The 19420-nt window shown below is 39.8% G+C and overlaps 1 protein-coding gene across 1 annotated transcript in view; it reads left to right on the top strand.

The window, feature by feature from the left end:
- Nucleotides 1-19420, top strand: part of LOC126175444 (15-hydroxyprostaglandin dehydrogenase [NAD(+)]-like) — a 96067-nt gene that overhangs the window by 29445 nt on the left and 47202 nt on the right. The window contains exon 4 of the mRNA XM_049922248.1: nucleotides 15580-15753. Coding sequence (XP_049778205.1) covers nucleotides 15580-15753 — 174 coding nt within the window. The remainder of the gene's footprint in view (nucleotides 1-15579; nucleotides 15754-19420) is intronic.

Below are 19420 nucleotides of genomic sequence, written 5' to 3'. Positions count from 1 at the left end.
GTTGAAAAAATGAACATTTAGAAAAATTGTACTTAAGACAGTTTTTAAATAGAGCCATTAAAACATGACACAAAATGCAGAGATTTTCTTAGTTTGTACATCCCGTAACTGGGATGTTGTCAAAATAGTATATTTACTCAGGAATACGCTGATGGAAAAAAACTCGCAACACCAAAAAATAATGTAGAGTAATGAAATTTTGGGAATACATTTGTCTAGAAAACATATTTAAGTGATTAACATTGCAAGATCACAGGTTAATGTAAACATGAGATAAGCCATTTCAACTGTGAAATGCTGATCCATTAATAACCTGTGTAACCACCAGAATGTTGAATACAGGCAGGCAAACATGCATGCATTGTGTTATACAGGTGATAGATGTCAGTTTGTGAGATGGAGTTCCATGCCTCTTGCACTTTGTTGATCGATACAGAGACGGTTAATGTTGTTTGTGGATGATGTTGGAGTTGTCGTCCTTGGGTGTCCCATATGTGCTCCATTGGAGACAGATCTGGTGATCAAGCAGGCAAAGCCAACATATCTACACTCTGTGGAGCATTTTGGGTTACAACAGTGGTATTTGGGCAAGCGTTATCATGTGGGAAAACACTCCCTGGAATGTTGTTCATGAATGGCGGCTCAACAGGTCAGATTACCAGATTGAAGTTCAAATTTCCAGGGTGTGTGGTGACAGCCACAAGAGTGCTCCTGGTGTCATGTGAATGTGCATGCTAGCACACAGACAGGTTGGTTGCAGGTCTTCAATTGGCCTCCTGGCACTGAAGCAGAACCAGCTTTCATCAGGAAATACAACAGACCTCTACTCTGCCCTCCTGCCTCCTCGCTTGACACCACTGAAGTCACAAATGGCGGTGCTTTGTAGTCAGTGGAATGCATGCTTCAGGGCTTCTATCTCATAGTTGTCCTTGACGTAACCAATTTTTAACAGTTTCTTGTGTCACTATTGTGCCAAATGATGCTCACGTTGCTCCTGTAGATGCAGTATGATACACCAAAGCTATATGCCAAATGTGATGGTCTTCCCTTTCTGTAGTGTCTTATGGCTGTCTGGAGCCTGAACTTATGACTGTATCTTCTCGTGGCCACCACTGCCAGCAATCATGTATGGTGGCTACATTCCTGCTGACTCTTTCTGCAGTATCCCAGTAAGAACATCCAACTTCTTGCAACCCTATTTCATGACCTTGTTCAATCTTGGTAGGGTGTTGATAATTGTGTTTGTGTCATCTTAAAGGCATTCTTGGTAAACATCAGCTCAACATGTCCAATCTCAAAGGTAATTAACACTCAAGACCGTTACAGTGTGTATTTAAAGCAAACCTGATCGCATCCTCATGGTGGTGCTATTAGCGTCGCTCTTATGCGACTGGCACAACATTGGAATAGATGTCATCTTTCAGATGTAGGAAAATACCTACAAGGTTTATTTTGTCACACAACTCCTTCTTGGTGCTGTGATCTTTTGTCCCCATCAGTTTATATGCTATCGACTGTTCTGAAAACCTTTGGAAAGTAGCAGGTTCACTCGTGACCTGAGTCCTTGGTTACAGAAACTGGAAAAAGTCCTCCATCGTATTAGTTTTCTAAAAGAACTGACCACCAGCTAATTTGGAAAAGTTAATGAGTTTCAGGTAAGATATAGGAATCCATTTCATTGATAGTAATTTTAGTCGCCACACTGATGTAGGTTGTCACCAGGCTTAAGTATGACCATTGAAAGAGAGTCCCATTGACTGAAGGGAAATTGCTGTTGTTCCAGCCTAATTCCAATTTCACTTTGTCGCAAAAGGACAACGTAATACAATGATCTTTAAAAAAAAAAAAAAAATGTGCACTACTGCAGAAGATTTTAAAGCAATGCGTGCCTGAAAATTTAGGACTGTCCCTAGACCAGGCTCAAATAATGGCACAAATTGTGAACATAAAGTGTCAGTTTCTTGACGTGCCCATGAAGGCTGGTTGGCATTAACAGTATGTTGGATAGAAAAGCTGAATAGACATTAAGTCCAAAAATATTTTCTACAGACAGATTTGAAACCACAGGAAAGGTACTGTTCTGATTACTTAGTTATACTTCATAGAGCTTTGTTTGACTTGACAACTGAATTTCATGATGCCTGCAAGCCCACAATATGAAATGCACATTGAAAACCAATTATAAAGTTCATAGATTGATTCATCATAGAGATATACATATTTGTATATACAAGAATGTAACAGGGACAGTTCTGATTTCTTTGTATAAACTGCTTTTTTTGGAGCCAGTGCATGACCACAACCTGCAGTTTTGTTGATCTCGATCATAAAAACACATAGCTAGGCACCTGTCAAACTCTGGCGTACTTCTGCTGTGTGTCAGCATTCAGTGTTATAAAGAGAGCAGTCCTGACCTGGATGCACAGTTATAGTCAGGACAACTAGGCACTAACAAGTATGTCCTGCCTGATATCTCTGAACCATGCGAGGAGGAGCAGTAAGAGGTTCATGGGGCACCATTGGTTGAGAGATGCTTGTCATATTAGGAGCAGAAGAAAAGTACTGTTAGATTTCGTCGGTCATCACTGGGGTCATTGCACACACTTCAGAATCAGTGGAAAATGCTTGCTGGGCAGCTTGAGAACTTCAAAAGCATGAACTATTCACATTATCTCTGCCAACAATGATCTGACTGCTGAAAGGTCTTTGTGAATACATCTTCATCAGTGGTGAGGCAGTTGAGAAAATTTCTGACTAATTTCTCTGTGCATGATAGTCCACAGGTGCACACAAATTTGCACTTCCTTCTCAGTACTTAAAGCATGGCTTCGAGTCTGATTTAAGATGTAACAAAAATTATAATCAGACTGCAGCCACATGCATGTTAGTGACATATGTTGTCAACAGAGTATGAATGTCTGAAAGAGAAAACTCTGAAGGTTCTGACAGTGAGGCTAATTGCTATGCTATATAGTACAACTGAGGGCTGATTGGTAGTGAAAAAGTTCACCACATTGTGTGCTTTGAATGTTACTTGTCCGCATATTCAGTGCTGACGACAAAAACAAAGTAGGTGGCAGGGATTGCAGCTGTTAGTCGATTTAAAAACATATCCATGGTAACCATGCTATCAAATTGAATTATAACCTCTTTTGTCCCCAATTTTGAAGGGTCAAACTTATATCACAAAAGTTGTTTATTAATACTTTGTTGAACACACTGAAATCAAAATAAATGATATTTGGTTCATATGGGTTACTGAGCTTTTGAATATTTCAGAACTATAATGAAAACAATCAGAATTGACACCACTTGTTGTGGTGGAGGAAATCATTCATAGGTGGAGCTGAAATCAATCACGTGGCCAAATGTTATCAAAGGTCGCCAAAGGAAAACCTAGTAGTAGTAGGCAGAACATCACTATGATCATATTCCAAGCAGGCCCAGTTCTAATATGAACAATCTGAAGAATAACTAGTGTTGTGCAGAATTAGTGTTTCATTTGGTCACAGAAATATATCCATTAACTTTCAAACAGAAATGAAAGTGAGCCTGGTGTCACATCACCTAGATTGGCCAGCTAACACTCACGTGACATGCTGGCCGGATATGCTGTGTTGTTCACCACTCCTAGTGACCTCACCAGCCCTAGATGTAATGAGGCATATCAGTAGGATTGAATCATCCACAGATGTCAAAAGGGATTAGAAGATGAAGGATATATGCTCAGAACTGTTAACTGATATCACTGGTATCAATTTTAGAGTTATAGAATGTGTGTTATGTTTTTACTTTCTTAATTGAACAGATATACTGTAACACCACATGTACACACACCAAAAAAAAGTTCTGCGTGACCGCGGTTCTATAACTCCTGAAGAAAGACGTTGAGAGTGGATATTGTAACACAGACACAGTCCCTTTGACTGCTCAGAGATGTCACTAAACCCGTCCAAAGATGTAAACAAACCTGCATGAGCAGCGCCTATTAGACGGAGGTGGTCCAACAGTAGATCAGTTCCAGTCCTTCCACCAGGAAGGAGGTACGCGGCTAGTGTTATCTGTAGTTCAGCCATGCCTAGACAGTCAGTACCATGGTTCGATCGTATCCGCATTGTTACTTTGTGCCAGGAAAGGCCCTCAACAAGGGAAATGTCCAAGTGTCTCAAAGTGAACCGAAGCAATGTTGTTCAGGCATAGAGGAGATACAGAGCGACAGGAACTGTTGATGACATGCCTCGCTCAGGCCACCCAGGGGCTACACATTGCAGTGGATGTCCGCTGCCTACGGATTATGGCTCAGAGGAACCCTGATAGCAATGCCACCATGTTGAATAATGCTTTTCATACAGCCACAGGACGTCGTGTTATGACTCAAACTGTGTGCAATAGGTTCCGTGGTGCGCAACTTTACTCCTGATGCCCATGGTGATGTCCATCTTTGCAACTATGACACCATGCAGTGCAGTACAGATGGGCCCAACAACATGCTGAATGGACCACTCAGGATGGGCATCACGTTCTCTTCACTGATGAGTGTCACATACGCCTTCAGCTAGACAATCGTCGAAGACGTGTTTGGAGGCAACCCAGACAGGCTGTGAATGCCTTGGACACACTGTCGGACAAGTGTAGCAAGGTGGGGGTTCCCTGCTGTTTTGGGGTGGCATTATGTGGGGCTGATGTATGTCGCTGGTGGTCATGGAAGGTGCAGTAACAGCTGTACGATACGTGAATGCCATCCTCCGACTGAAATGCAACCATATTGGCAGCATATTGGTGATGCATTTGTCTTCATGGACGACAATTCGCGCCCCCATTGTGCACATCTTGTGAATGACTTCCTTCAGGATAATGACATCGCTCAACTAGAGTGGCGAGCATGTTCTCTAGATGTGAACGCTATCAAACATGCCTGGGATAGATTGAAAAGAGCTGTTTATGGACAACATGACCCACCAACCACTCTGAGGGATCTACACCAAATCACCATTTAGGATCGGGACAATCTGGACCAACAGTGCCTTGATGAACTTGGGGATAGTATGCCATGATGAATACAGGCATGCATCAATGCAAGAGGACATGCTACTGGGTATTAGAGGTACCGGTGTGTACAGCAATTGGGACCACCACCTCTGAAGGTCTCGTTGTACGGTCGTACAACATGCAATGTGTGGTTTTCGTGAGCTATAAAAAGTGTGGAAATGGTGTTTATGTTGATCTCCATTCCAGTTTTCTGTACAGGTTCTGGAACTCTCGGAACTGAGGTGATGCAAAACGTTTTTTGATGTGTGTATTTGCAATGTTAAAAATGGTTGCAAAACACAGGAGGACCTACAGGTGAACATTGCTTGGTGTAAAGATGGGTGCCTGACCCAACATATGTGAAAAATATTTTATTTTGTAGGTCTAAAGCATTGTGTTGGAGTCATTGAAATTGATCACAAAATTTTGGTACATGAGGATATGTATCTGAAGTAATTTAAGACAGAATCACCATTTTAGTTTGTGTGGAAGATCTCAGAATGAGATTCATATGGAGAACCTTAAAAAAGTGTACTTTCACAAAGGTAGTTGTTTATAAATATATATGATGGTAGTATCTGTTCCCGAAAGAACAGTTACTGTGGATGACCATGCAGCTTTGCTAGAAATGAAATGATAATTAAATGGACACCCTAGCTGCAAACAGGCGTTGATGTACTTCATTGGGGACATGTTGAAAAATGTGTGCCCCGACCGGGACTCTAACCTGGGATCTCCTGCTTACATGGCAGACGCTCTATCCATCTGAGCCACAGCGGACACAGAGGATAGTGCGTCCGCAGGGACTTATCCCTTGCACACTCCCCGTGAGATCCACATTCCCAACATGTCCACACCACTACATTCGTAGTGCGCCTAATACATACACCCATCATACTCCGTTACTCGTGGCAGATTAATCTACCAAGTCCCGTACGAGTTCGGGCATAGCGTGTGCGTTCGCACAAGAAGGTCAATGGCCGGGAAGCCATATTTTAACTATATATGACGGTAGTATCTGTTCCCGAAAGAACAGTTACTGTGGATGACCATGCAGCTTTGCTAGAAATGAAATGATAATTAAATGGACACCCTAGCTGCAAACAGGTGTTGATGTACTTCATTGGGGACATGTTGAAAAATGTGTGCCCCTTGTGATTTTATTTGAAGTCTTGTTTGTCTGTCTAGGATTCTGTAAGTGATGGCAATGAGTGCAGAGATAAAATACAAAAGCAGATAAAAGAAAGAACTTGAGGGCAGTCTTCGCCACACCCATAAGCATTCAGCAAGTCCCTTGTGCTTTCATGTTTATGCCAAATGGCGAGCTTCTCTGAAACCTCAGTCAGTGTTGCATAGGTATGAGTTTGGTAATCCCAGTGCTCTGAGCTGGATGCTGATGAGTGCAGCCAGTCCTCTGTAATCTTAAGCTCTGTGCATGTTCCAGTACCTGCATGTGAGGCAGCAGCAGAGCTGTGTGTGTCACAGGGGATGAAGATTGAGCCTTAACAGTTGGGATTGGTGAAATATATGTATAATCAGAAAGTACTCTCAACTTCAAAGTGTGCCAATATCACTTGCAGCATTGTAACATGGTGTAAGAACAGTGGTTAAAAAATCCTACCAACAGAGATTAGAGCATTGTCTCTCACATTTTCAATGAAAATCAATTTCAAATCCAGCAAGGATTGATGATGATACTGAATGCAGGTTCGTCTCAACCAGATTCCAAGCAAACATTACAAAGTCAGCTGCATACAATGGGCTCTGGATTCAGGTACCTTGTTCACATTGCTCACAGTGGCATTTAAACCTGCACATCTTCAATTGACCAGACAACACAGAAACAAGATGATAGCTGACTGGAAACATAGTATTATATAACAAGAAGTTGTGATTTTCCCTCGTTTTAAATGATGGAAGGCATCAAATGCATCAGTGACCCCATGAGGTATTTAATAGACAGTGTCTTAAGAATATAGCTCATATTGGAGGTTGTTCTGTGATGTTTTTGGGGTGTTTTTCGTGCTATGACTTGTGCCTACTCATTCATGTATTATTGATAGGAACCAAGATTTTTGTTTCAACATTCTCAGTGACCAAGTGTTGTGTTTTTCATGATGAATATGCTGTGTTTACAGAGCTGCACATATACATACTACTTGGTTTGTTCAACAGTGGGAGACACTGTAGCTCTTTCACTGACCTGCTAAACTGCCCAATCTTAATCCCGTAGAAATTGCTCTGGACTGTTTGGAACAGTGTGCAAAATGCAGCAGTCAGCATCCCCACATTTTTTACTTCTAAAATATCTGCTCATCAAGTGGCTTTGGTTGCTTATGATATACCTGAAAAAATTGTGAACTCATCGTACCTGAATCAAGTCCCTTATCAAGTATAGAAGTGTAGCTACACAATATTAGTGTGGTACCTCCTGCAGATGACCAGTTTTTTTCCCTATGTGTTTATATATCACTAGTTGCTTATGGAACATTGATGAATCCTATATCATCAAAAGGAAAAACTTTACCAGTGGTTTGGGTGTGTTTTTGGATAGTAGTAATACCCAGCCCAACAAGAAAAGCCACCTTGAAAACACACCTCAGATATGAGATGAAATTATGGGCACAGACCAGCTCCCACAAGATATTTTTAATCACAAATGTGAGTGACGGCATGTTATAATTGATAAACTATCACTGTGATATATCCAGAATGCCTTGTGTGATATGGCAGGAACTTTAGTTGGTGAAATACATAGGAAGTGCTTCCTTATCATATCAAGGTACACAGCTGCAAAATGTGATATGTCTTCATGAGTACCATTTATGAAAGTGCTGCATGACTCCATAAATTTCAGCAAAAGGGTTGTTACATGCAGAGATTTAAAACACTTACACTAGTGAATGTACCAAAACAGAATTAAGGAGGCACTTGTGGAGTAATTCAACTTCCAACACAGGAAACACACTTTATTTATATTTCTAGGAGGCATATTTTAAACTCTGATGCCCTTGAACTAAGGGGATACACTCTCCACCATAAAGAGGACCTTAGTGGTGCAACAGCCAAAGGAGGGATGGCTGTGTGTGTAAATAACACATGCTGCCTTTATGCTCTCGCCCTCCTACCTAAAGAAGATATTAAAGCAGTTGATGGTGAAAATGATGAAAGAATGCTACCATTTATTTTCAACACCGGCAGCCATACACCTTGGTAAATTGTAGGTGACCTACATTCTGGTAAAATTTCCTACATGGTATCCATTCACCAAATGGAGCAGCCTCTGAAAGCAAGCCTCCAAAATGGATGCTGTATAACCATCTGGCATTTCTTGAACAAAAAGTGTTCAGGAATGGATGTACCACATCACAAACCAGCTGTGTAATGCCCCTCATAGCATCTGCCACTGGATTGGGGTTAGCACCTCTGTGATGTTTTTGCACTTGCACAAATCTGTGATGAAATGCCAGGCCCTTCTTTGAATCTTCACTATTTCCTCTGTCAGTCTTACTTGGCGTGGGACCCAAACTGAGTAGCAACTCTCATATATCGATCAAAAAGGTTTTTGTATGTTACTCCCTTTTTGGATGATTTCTCCTGTGGACATCAGCCTTCCGTACGATAAGTTTCATGTAGCCATTCCGTTTAAATCACTCTGCACACAAGCTCCCAGATATTTGAATGGTGTGACTGTTTCCAGTGATTATACATTAACAATGGAATAGGGCAATAATGGGTCGTTTTACCTATTTATGTCCATTATTTTACACTTATGTTAACGACCAACTGCTGTTCTCTGCATTCAGTGTTGATCTTCTACAATTTTTTCTGCATTTTGTTAAGATTTTCTAGTGCTGTCTTAAATAGTACTGTTGTGGAGCTATTTAAAAAATAGAAAACAAATTATTATTATACTGTATTTGCTAAATTGCAGACAACTCATAGGAATCAATCTGAAATGGTCACTATGTAATATAAGACGATACATTCTCCAGAAGACAATTCTGAAGAGAAGAGTGACATAATAGCTCATTCCGCCATACAGTTTAAATGAAAACTGTTAGTAGTCACTACTTTTGGACCCAGTAAAAAGAGTAACCCATTGTATTGTTCCCGGAGTTGTTCAGAAAGACAGGTGACATTGGGTGATGTTACTGTCAGGTGCCATGGAGTGTGACGGATGTGGCTTTGGTATGAAGTGCTACACTCCATGCACAATCTGTCACCTGATTGTTATGAGTGCCAACTTTTACCTTAAGAATATCTTGTAGCCACTGCTCTTGAAGTTATTCACAGTAGTGGACCTGCTATGTAGTGCTACTAGACCATGACGTGAGACTTCTTCACCTTTTGCAGTAACTCTTCTGTATTATAAGCATAACGTTTCCATTGCACTACTACAGTTACAGTTGAAGGTGAAGCAGACCTCTCATAACTGGTAGTTCAACATAGACTGCAACAAGTATTCCTGTACAGGTTTGACTGTAGAGAATGACATCTTTTATACCTTCTTCAATTGTTCTGTTGTTGACATTGTCACCTATGCCTCTGCTCTGTGATTTCCAAGGATTTGTCATGCCACAGTGCTGAAGCATAAGCAGGCCTCCATGCCTTGTCAATGTTCTGAGCTGATGTCTTTTCCACCCAATCTGCACATGCAGCAAACTGAAGCACACACAGTGGGATGTACCACATTTAACAACTATGTAAACAATGCTTCAGGTTTCCATGAACATCTTTGCCAGCTTGATTGGTTAAAAGTGGAACATGTTATTTTACAGAATCATCATGTTAAACCACAGCCACCATGTATGTTAGACAATGTTAAAACAAAAACAAAAATTTACAGGCGTGGTAGCCATTAACCTTTTTCTGTGTCTAAATCTAGATCTGGATGGAAAAAAATGTGAGATTAGATAAAAATGAAATTACTGCTGTTTATAGTGCCTTTCACCATGAGTAATAACAGATAGATACTGGTTAAACAAATGTAAAAATGGTTGAACATCTTTTTTGTTTTTGGTGGGCACTGCCGAAGACACAACAGAAGTAGTTATTGATGAATTTATTGAAGACCTATCATATGATTCACACTGATCATCAATCAAAAGTGCATGAAGTATGAGGGTTGCCCAGAAAGTAATGCACCTTTTTTTTTTCTCAGCCGAAAACAGTGCTATGAATGCGAAACGTAACATATGTATTATTTGAACTCTCCTGAGTGAGTGCGCCAAGTCTCCGTCACTTCTGACGGATAGCCTAGTTGCAGGGCAATTTGAAAATGGTGTCTATAGGTGATGTACATTACAAGCAACGTGCCATCATGGAATTTCTCACTGCAAAGAAAGAAACTGTGGGAAATATTCAAAAATGCTTGCACTAAGTCTGTGGAGCATTGGCTGCCAACAGAAGTACAGTTAGTCACTGGGCATGGAGGATGATGTCATCAGAAGGTGGTCCGGTGGAGCTCCATGATTTGCAGCGGTCGGGGAGACCATCCACTGCTGTCACACCTGACATGTTGCAGCGAGCTGATGTTGTCATTTGCGAGGACAGACACATTATGACTCGGCAGTTGGTGCTGTATCTGTCAATCAGCAAAGGAAGTTTGACTGCAATTACCTGCACTCTTGGATATTCAAAAATGCGTGCAAGATGGGTCATGCCCTTTGGATCACAAATCAAACATCTAGTACCTTCCACCACGGAAGTCGAACATGCGCCAGAACAAATGGACATGGTCAGCCCATAGAGGGCTCCACCTCCGTGGCGGCTATTCCGCGCAGCGGCTATTCCGCGCAGCGAGGGCGCCACTGCTACGCCATGTGCAGACAGCGGCCAATAGCCGCTCCCTCCGGTTTCATGTATAGGGACCCGCTCTGCCCAAGTACAGTTAGTCTGGTACTTGCTCTGGATTTCATTTCTATCTCGGCGGTACTGCGTTCTGGTCGTTGCTCGTTGTTGACATTTGCCTGGCTCTGGTTCTGAGTGGATTTACTGTTGGTGTTTGGTGTTGTGGTTTCCACAAGGCTCCGTTGTTTATCTCTTCCTTGTTGTGTCGGTCCTAGTCGGTCGTGGTCGGTTGTTGTCAGTTGTCGTTGGTCTGTCGTTCGACTCGTCCTTGTGTTTACCCGGTGGTGCGTGCTCCACCGCCGGCGGCTTCCCCACCTGGCGGCTCCGATCCGCAGCCCAAGGCGTTCCCGCAGTTGGTTTTGGTTACTACAAAACAGAAAAAACATTTGCCTTGATTTGTTGCAACATTTTGAAGCTGAGGTGAAGGCCTTCTTGTCCTGGACTGTGATAAGTGATGCAACCTGGGTTCACGATTTTGAGCCCAAAACAAAACGACAGTCTTGGAAAGGTGCCATTCCCACTCCCCACAGAAGAAAAAATTCAAAAAAACTGCTTTTGCCAGTAAGGTCATGATCACCATGTTCAGGGACTGTGAAAGTGTGATTCTCATTGAAGTGATGCCAAGAGGCAGTTCCATTAATTCAGACGAGTGTGTCAACACGTTAACAATACTCAAGACCCACTTCCAGGAATTTCGGTGCCACAGCAACCCAGGATATGTTTTGGTACAACATGATAACGCTCGGCCCCACAAGTCTGAGAACTGCTGAACACTTCGGAAAACAGGGCTGGGCAGTGTTACCCCATCCACCCTACAGCCCTGACCCAGCCCTCTTGGGCTTCCACTTGTTTGGGCAAGGATTGGTACCAACAGGGCATGCACACTCTCGTTTTGTGCTGGAGGAAGGCCGTGGAACAGAGTGGAGATACGTGGAAAAATAGGGTGTATAGATAAAACAGCATTCTCTCTTGTGTGTAATTGTCATTACGTTCAATAAGGAATTATTGAACAGAAAAAATGTGTTGCATTACTTTCTGGGCAACCCTCGTAGTAGAGTTCATAGATGTATTGTTAGAAATGGCAACTGCTAATTTAGGTAATACCTTGGAAATGAAAAATTTGATGGTCCAGTGGTCAACAGGAGGGCATGGCTTTCAACTTCAACTCATGTTTTGATCAATATAAACAAAATTTGAAGGACTTTTTGCATCAGGTTGTCACTGTCAATGAATTCTGGATTCATTGTCATTCCCTATAAATCGAGTAACAATTAAAACAGTGGGTTACTTCCAGTGAATCTGCAGCAAAAAAAGGTAAAGACAATCCCATAGGTAGGAAAATCATGGCAGTGATGTTTTAGGAATCTAAGGGTGTCGCTCTCAAAGACTTATTAGAAAAAGGAAAAATTGTCACTGAACAATACTACAATGAGATATTCCGCTACTTTGGCAATAAATTTGGAGAGTCGTGTCCCATTTAGCAGTCTGTTGCCCCCACGATAATGCACCATCACATTCATACAAAGGCTTCACTCCAAAACTGCGAAATGCATAGTGAATAACTGCTACATCTTAGGTATTCAGTTGACATGTCTGTCTACCATATCTCCTTGTTGCCAAACATGAGGAAATGGCTCGCATGAAGAGGTCATTGTTGAGACATACCTGTATTTTACAATTCTTGACAATTCCTATTTTTTTTTGAAGGAATTAAAAAATAGCTTGAAGCATTTTAAAAGGAAATGTTTTAAGAAATAGCTTATTTTTTAAATAAATGGCATCCTCATTCCTAACAGTTATTGCTTTCCATTGTGTTGTGTGTCCACCAAATTCTGGAACAAGATTGTAGCAAATGATGGCCGTGAATTATATTAGTTAGCTACAATTGTCTTCAAGGCGGGAAGTTGATCTTATCTGTCTAGTTTCCATATCTTTCTTTATTTCTACAATTTCTGCATATGCGTGTTTGCTGTTCCTGTGAGATACTGTACCCTCTCACTAGTAATGTATTTCCCAGAGCTCAAATGCCCCATACTATTGTTCCTGATTGTCTTACATCCCCAGCCTTTGTCTCATGGCATTTCTCTCTCTCTCTCTCTCTCTCGCTCCCCCTCCTATGTGTTTCTCCGGAATTGAGAGATTTTCTTCTATAAATTTAAGAAGTGTTATTTTTTGTTTCATATTAATCCCCCCTTTACACCAAAGCAAACACAAGTGAATGCACATTTGCAAACAATGCCAGAAATGTACTACTTGGGATTAGATGCATTAGATGTACTTTTCATTCCAGTAGATACACAGTGAGAAGTTCCTCCAGCTTGTAGACCATATCAGAAAAACAAAAATACACAATGAAAATTTACAAAGAAGACTAAACGCGCTAATATACCTTCCACAGATCCAAGTGAAATGGTCCTCGTTGATATGGAATAAGCTGAATATATTTTTATTTAAAAGGTAATAGCGTGTCACAAAACACACAAATGTTCAGTGTACTGAAGTGCATATGTTAATTCCTACACTAATTTAGCCATGCATCATCAAATAGAAAAATCATTTTACAACACTTATTTACAATGATAACCTTACTGCACTGAATTTGTGGAATAAATTAGGTGTATCAATTGGTATGTAAATGTGAAATGCATGGTGATAGTGCACTTAACACTGAATTGCAGTTGCAGCTTTGCTTAGCATTAGCCAAAACATTGCACATATGTTGGTTGACACTTTTTTCTGGCTTCTATTTACAGCTGAGGAGAAAATTTAAATGGAGAACATTAACTAGTGATGACCAACATAACCTAAAGAATGGCTAGCATTTACACTATGGTTATTAGCGACTGGAAACATTTAGGTTATTGATTGCTTTGAATTCCAACAGTTGCAGTTTCTGATATCTGCAGTGACATACGCAAAGCACTTCAATGCTTTATTGCAGTATGTATAAGGAAGATAACAACAATAAAATATGATAAATGAAACTTGAAGTATGCATGTGACCTGCCACATAAGCTACTTAATAAACTCTACTATAGAGGTCATGCAGCATGATCCTGGGTAACCCATTTTTGTTTATCATGAAAAATCTCTAATATAACAGTGATACATAAACTGTGTAATTACAGATAACATGAATTTAAGCAACAATAGTTACCAAGTCTTTCATAGTTTTGATTTTAATCAGCATAACAGATACATATTCAAATTTGTTTACTTTCAAGTGACCTATGAACCTTGCACTCACTCACTCTAGTCCCGCCTAGTGCAAGCAAGGACCTTTGAATGCTTTGTAAATTTTCCACCAATCATATTTATTTTCCTTTGGCATTTGTGCGATGGATCTATTGGCTCAGAAGCATGAATAACATCTACATTCTTCTATTAGCAACATAACATTATCTTTGTACCACGTCATCATTCACGGAACTCATGTCAATACCAAAAACAGTAAACAAGATATCAGAGGCAAGCTTTCTGTACTGCTAGTGCCGAAGTGGAGAGAGAATGAGCTTTCTTTGATAGTTTGCTGAAAAACTGAAAACTAGTTGAACACCATCAAATGCCATTTGCACATGTGTACCTAGTATTTATACCAGAGAGAATTCTTGTTTGCTGTTGCATGTCCACTTGGGTTTGCTTCTTTGTAAAGGGTCACTAGAGTGTGCATAAAATAACTTGGCCTGTACCTGCACAGACAGCCTGGTAGGGGAGAGGACAACAGTAATGGAAGGACTCCACTGCGAGTGGCCATCACACTGTTGGGGAGGGACAATTGAGCAGCTGAAGGCTAATCACAAGCATGTCATTGCTAACTTGTACTAATTTTCATTTCACCAGCTATCAATGATCTTTAAAAAATCACATTATCTCATTGAGAAAACTCTAGCACCTTATATATTGTCACAGATAAGAAAGTTTTCCTTTCTAATGGTATGGCAGAATACTCTCTTTGTGTGCTGTCATTTACCAAAAACTTATTTTAGTATCTTGAACCATTTATGAGATAAAGGGATCATATGAATATTTCTCTCCCAGTAACATTTGCGCACAGGAGTGGAAGTTAGTGTATTATGCTCAGTCATTTTGCTTGAAACTGAAGAATGATATAGATCTTTTACCAAGTTTAAAGAAAAATTCAGTATGCCAGCTACATTTAATGTGCAGCAATGTAAACTCATAGAGGCTCCTATTTTTCGTGGCAGTCTATTCTAATTTAGTGTGATGGGTTACTTAATTTCGAAATATCACAGTAACTATCACCATTAACGAAATGATGGACAAATCACCATGAAGATGATGAATAAGAATAAGGCCAAAATCAACTTTTTAGTCAAATAATTTTCATAACATGATGTGTGCGAGATTGCAGAGCAACCGACACTGCCATTCCCGCAGTGTAGCGTGTTGGCCAACAGCCACATTAAAGTGGGTAAAGTGTGTTTGTTTTCAAGAGACAAAGCATACAACTCAGTATGGGATCGTAAGCAGAGGTGGCTCCCCTTCAGAACAAAAGGATACACTCCCCAGCACTGAGAACAGGAATGTGTTTCTGTGCTTGGGCCAAGTTATTTTGTGCGATTTCTACTACGGCTACTGCTACCACTATCCGCACCCCCACCCCCACTTTATAACAATTGTTAGTATTAAATTTTTTTTATTGTTGTCTATGAAATGAGTGGTTTATTCTTCTTGCAGAATGGAGTCATTCGTGGTACCTTACTGGCTCTACGTTTTATGGGAAAAGACCGTGGTGGCAATGGAGGAACTGTTGTTAATACTGGCTCAAATGTTGTTGTAAAGCCATATGTAAGCATTCCCATTTACACTGCCACTAAACACGCAATAGTTGGTTTCACACGTTCATTTGGGGTAAGTATTTTTTCTTCCTTTACTCTAGGAACTTCTTCACTTTTACAAGTGTCACAATATGTTGGGGATTCTGGTCATGTTAAACTTACTGAAATGAGAACATTTTGATAAGCCATTATTTTAACAAATTGGAGATCCCAGTACTGAAATTGTGATGTGAGTCTGGTAGATATCTTTCTCTCTGTTACTCTCTTTTTTGCCTCATCCTCACTAAGATTCCCCATGGGAACAATAAAAAATATCACCAGTTCATACTAGTTGCTTTCATACTGTCTTTTATAAGAGGAACTACACTGAAGAAATCTCTAGCAGGCATGTCATTTTGTTGCAGTTATTATTAACTCTTACTTTTTTCTTTTTTTGTAAAATAATATCTCAGTAACTGTACTTCAAAGCATGGATTGTTGATGAATTTCATTCATCTGAGATTATCACCCAAGTTAAGGCATCATGTTGTTGCAATGTTACAACAGGTTTCCTACTCGTCATCTTAAGATGAAGTATTGAATTCATGTCTGGTTTATTCCTTTATAGCCAATGGATCACAGACTCCTCTGTTGAGGGCCGAGCAAGTGTGCCAATCATGTGCCTCTGAAAGAGATGGCATGGCAGGTGGAGTGAATGGGATAGACTAGCAACTCAAGGACTCTACATCCGGACTCCCCTACACCTTTGCTAGGGGTCCTTGCACCACTGGCCACACCTCTTCTGTACACATGTGCTTGGCCCACCTGTTGAAGCATCACATGAGGAGTCTGTGGTTTAACAGCTATAAAGGAACAAACTGGACATAAACTTGACTCTTTGCATTAAGATGATGAGTAGGAAACTTACTGAAATGTAGTGACAACACGACAATGACTCAACTGATGGCCCGAGAAGACTTCATCAAATCTCAATAACTGTTCATTTTTAATTCACTTTTGCCAAATTTTAAGTTCTGCAAAGTAACTTCGTGTACTATTTATATCACAAAAATAAATTTTTGTGTTTCTTGTGGTGACCATTTTCGCGGCAGCCGTATATAAATTGCAATAATTTACAAGAAAAATGCATTTTAAGGGCTGGACATTAAGTTTGTATTTTTTTTAAGGACGCTAAAGCATTTTGTCTTTTAAACAAGGCATTTTCAGTGGGCATCGGCAAATAATATATGCTGTTTCATTGATACATATAAGTTACAGATTTAAAATAGTTCATAGTTTTATATATTTATATAATAAAATGGAAAGGTAGTAACAAATCAGTATCTTCTCATTATTTGTAAACTAAACAGCTTTCCCTCATATGGAGAACCAGTTGAAAGTTTCCAGTTTTCTGTGTCTATAGTGTCATTTGCTTTTGTTAAGTGTAGTAGTCTTATTTTCCTGGTTTTTGCTTACCTTGTTTGACTCTCTCTCTCTCTCTCTCTCTCTCTCTCTCTCTCTCTCTGTGTGTGTGTGTGTGTGTGTGTGTGTGTGTGTGTGTGTGTGTGTGTGTGTGTGCGCGCGCGTGCGCACGTGTGTGCGTGCGTGCATGCGCGCGCTTGCACACATGTGCTTTTGTCGCTTTTTTAATGTCTGTATCTGATCCAGTATAGTATGTTGTAAAGTATTTTAAAAGTATCACCACAGATAGCTATAGTATACTATACTGGGCCAGATATATGATGATATCCTTTAACTGCTTAACCACCAACAAAAATTGACCACTTGCATGCAGACATAAAAATAATACACAAAAAGATAAGATTCAAAATGAGAAAGAACATGGAAACCAAATATTCAGTCAAGCGGACTGTTCAAGAAAATTATCACTTATACAAAACAAAGGCAGCAGAGAAGATACTACTGAATACCCAAGTGAATATGACTAGCATCTCACTGTTTACATTAACTTGTCATACAATAGACAAATACACACACACACACACACACACACACACACACCAGCAAAAACTGGGAAAGTAGACAACACTTACAAAAATAAATCACACTGCTGACATAGAAAACTGGAAGCTAGAAGCTTTCAACTGGTTTTCCGCATGACGATAAGTTTCTTGGTTTACAAATAATGAATAAGATGCTGATCTGTAAGTATCTTACTATTTTAAATCTGTAACTTCCTTAACATTCATGACGCCCCTGAAGACATCTTGTCAAAAAGATGAAACACATCTTGATGCATAAATAAAATAAAAAAGCATTTTTTTTTAAACTATTGGTGTTTCATATGATGGTTTTATAACAATGTTAATGTTTTATTTCCTTACCTTTGCATTATCTGTTTATGACCTTGCAGATACTATGAATCACTCTTTTGATATAGGTCAATAATTTGTTTTCTTCTGCAGTAAAATTAACTAATTGCACTCTTGGGCAGTGATTATATTCTACATATAAAATATTAACACTGGAACATCTTCCTATTTGTCATTAGTGTTTTCATCTTGTTTTGCTACCTTTTGCTATATGCTTTTCATTTCAATTCCCCTCACCTCTGATATTAATTCCTTTCCTGCCGTTTCCTACAGTTATCTGCATAGCATAATTTTTTGTGTCCTGAAGCTCAGTTACAAATGTTCAGCAATAAGTGTCCATTTGTACTGATACATTCTTATTGTTCACACACTTGTCCCTATATAACTCTTTCACTGTAGAAACACTTAAAATTTAACAAGGAAAAACTTTGTCTGATGTCTGCAGTTATGTGTTTCCACTGTGAGGAAATATCTTGTTATGGTTCACTACATAACTTTCATCCTCTTGACACCATTATTGTAAACTGTTGGACATATGGGAATCATATGATCCTTGAGGTGGCTTGTTGGTTTTATTAATTTTTTCCCATTGTATTTTGTAATATGCTAAGTGTTATCAGTAAAGACGTTTGCATCTTTGAATTTCAACTTTTCTTAATTTTTTTAAAAAAGGTAAATGTGTATGTTCATGGTTTTCTTTTGAAAGACATTGTCATTGACAGTCATTTAGTTCCCAGCATGGATTACCATGCTGCAGCAGAGTGTGTGCTGATTTTAAACTTCTGACACATTAACACTGTGTGACCGAAACCTGTGACCTTTGCCTTTTGTGATCAATTACTCATTGACTGAGATATTCAAGAATGACTCATGACCCTCCCCCTCACAGCTTTACTTTCACCAGTATCTCATCTCCTATCTTCCAGTTCCATAGGCTGTGGAAATGTGAAATGTGATTTACTTATCTCACAACATACAATTTTCAAATCATTTGATTTGAGGCACAGAATACATGTCAAAATTTAAAATAAGAAATACTTTTTAAGACAACTAAGATAGTTTACATCTACATGTGTACTCTGCAAACCACCATGAGGTGCATGGCAGAGGGTACGCCCCAGAGTACCAGTCATTAAGGTTTCTTTCTTTTCCATTCACATATGAAGCACAGGAAGAATGGTTGTTTGAATGTCGCTGTGTGCAGTAATTATTCTAACCTTATTCTCACAATCCCTATATGAGTGATATGTAGGGGGTTGCAGTATATTCATAGCCACCATTTAAAGATGGTTCTTGAAACTTTGTTAGTAGACTTTCTCAGGATAGTTTACATCAGTCTTCAAAAGTCTGCCAGTTATCTCTGTTACACTCTCCCACAGATTAAACAGACTTGCAACCATTTGTGCTGCCCTTCTCTGTGTACTTTCA

Source organism: Schistocerca cancellata, chromosome 3, assembly GCF_023864275.1.
Source record: "Schistocerca cancellata isolate TAMUIC-IGC-003103 chromosome 3, iqSchCanc2.1, whole genome shotgun sequence".
NCBI lineage: Eukaryota > Metazoa > Arthropoda > Insecta > Orthoptera > Acrididae > Schistocerca > Schistocerca cancellata.
This window is presented reverse-complemented; position numbering and strand designations above follow the sequence as displayed.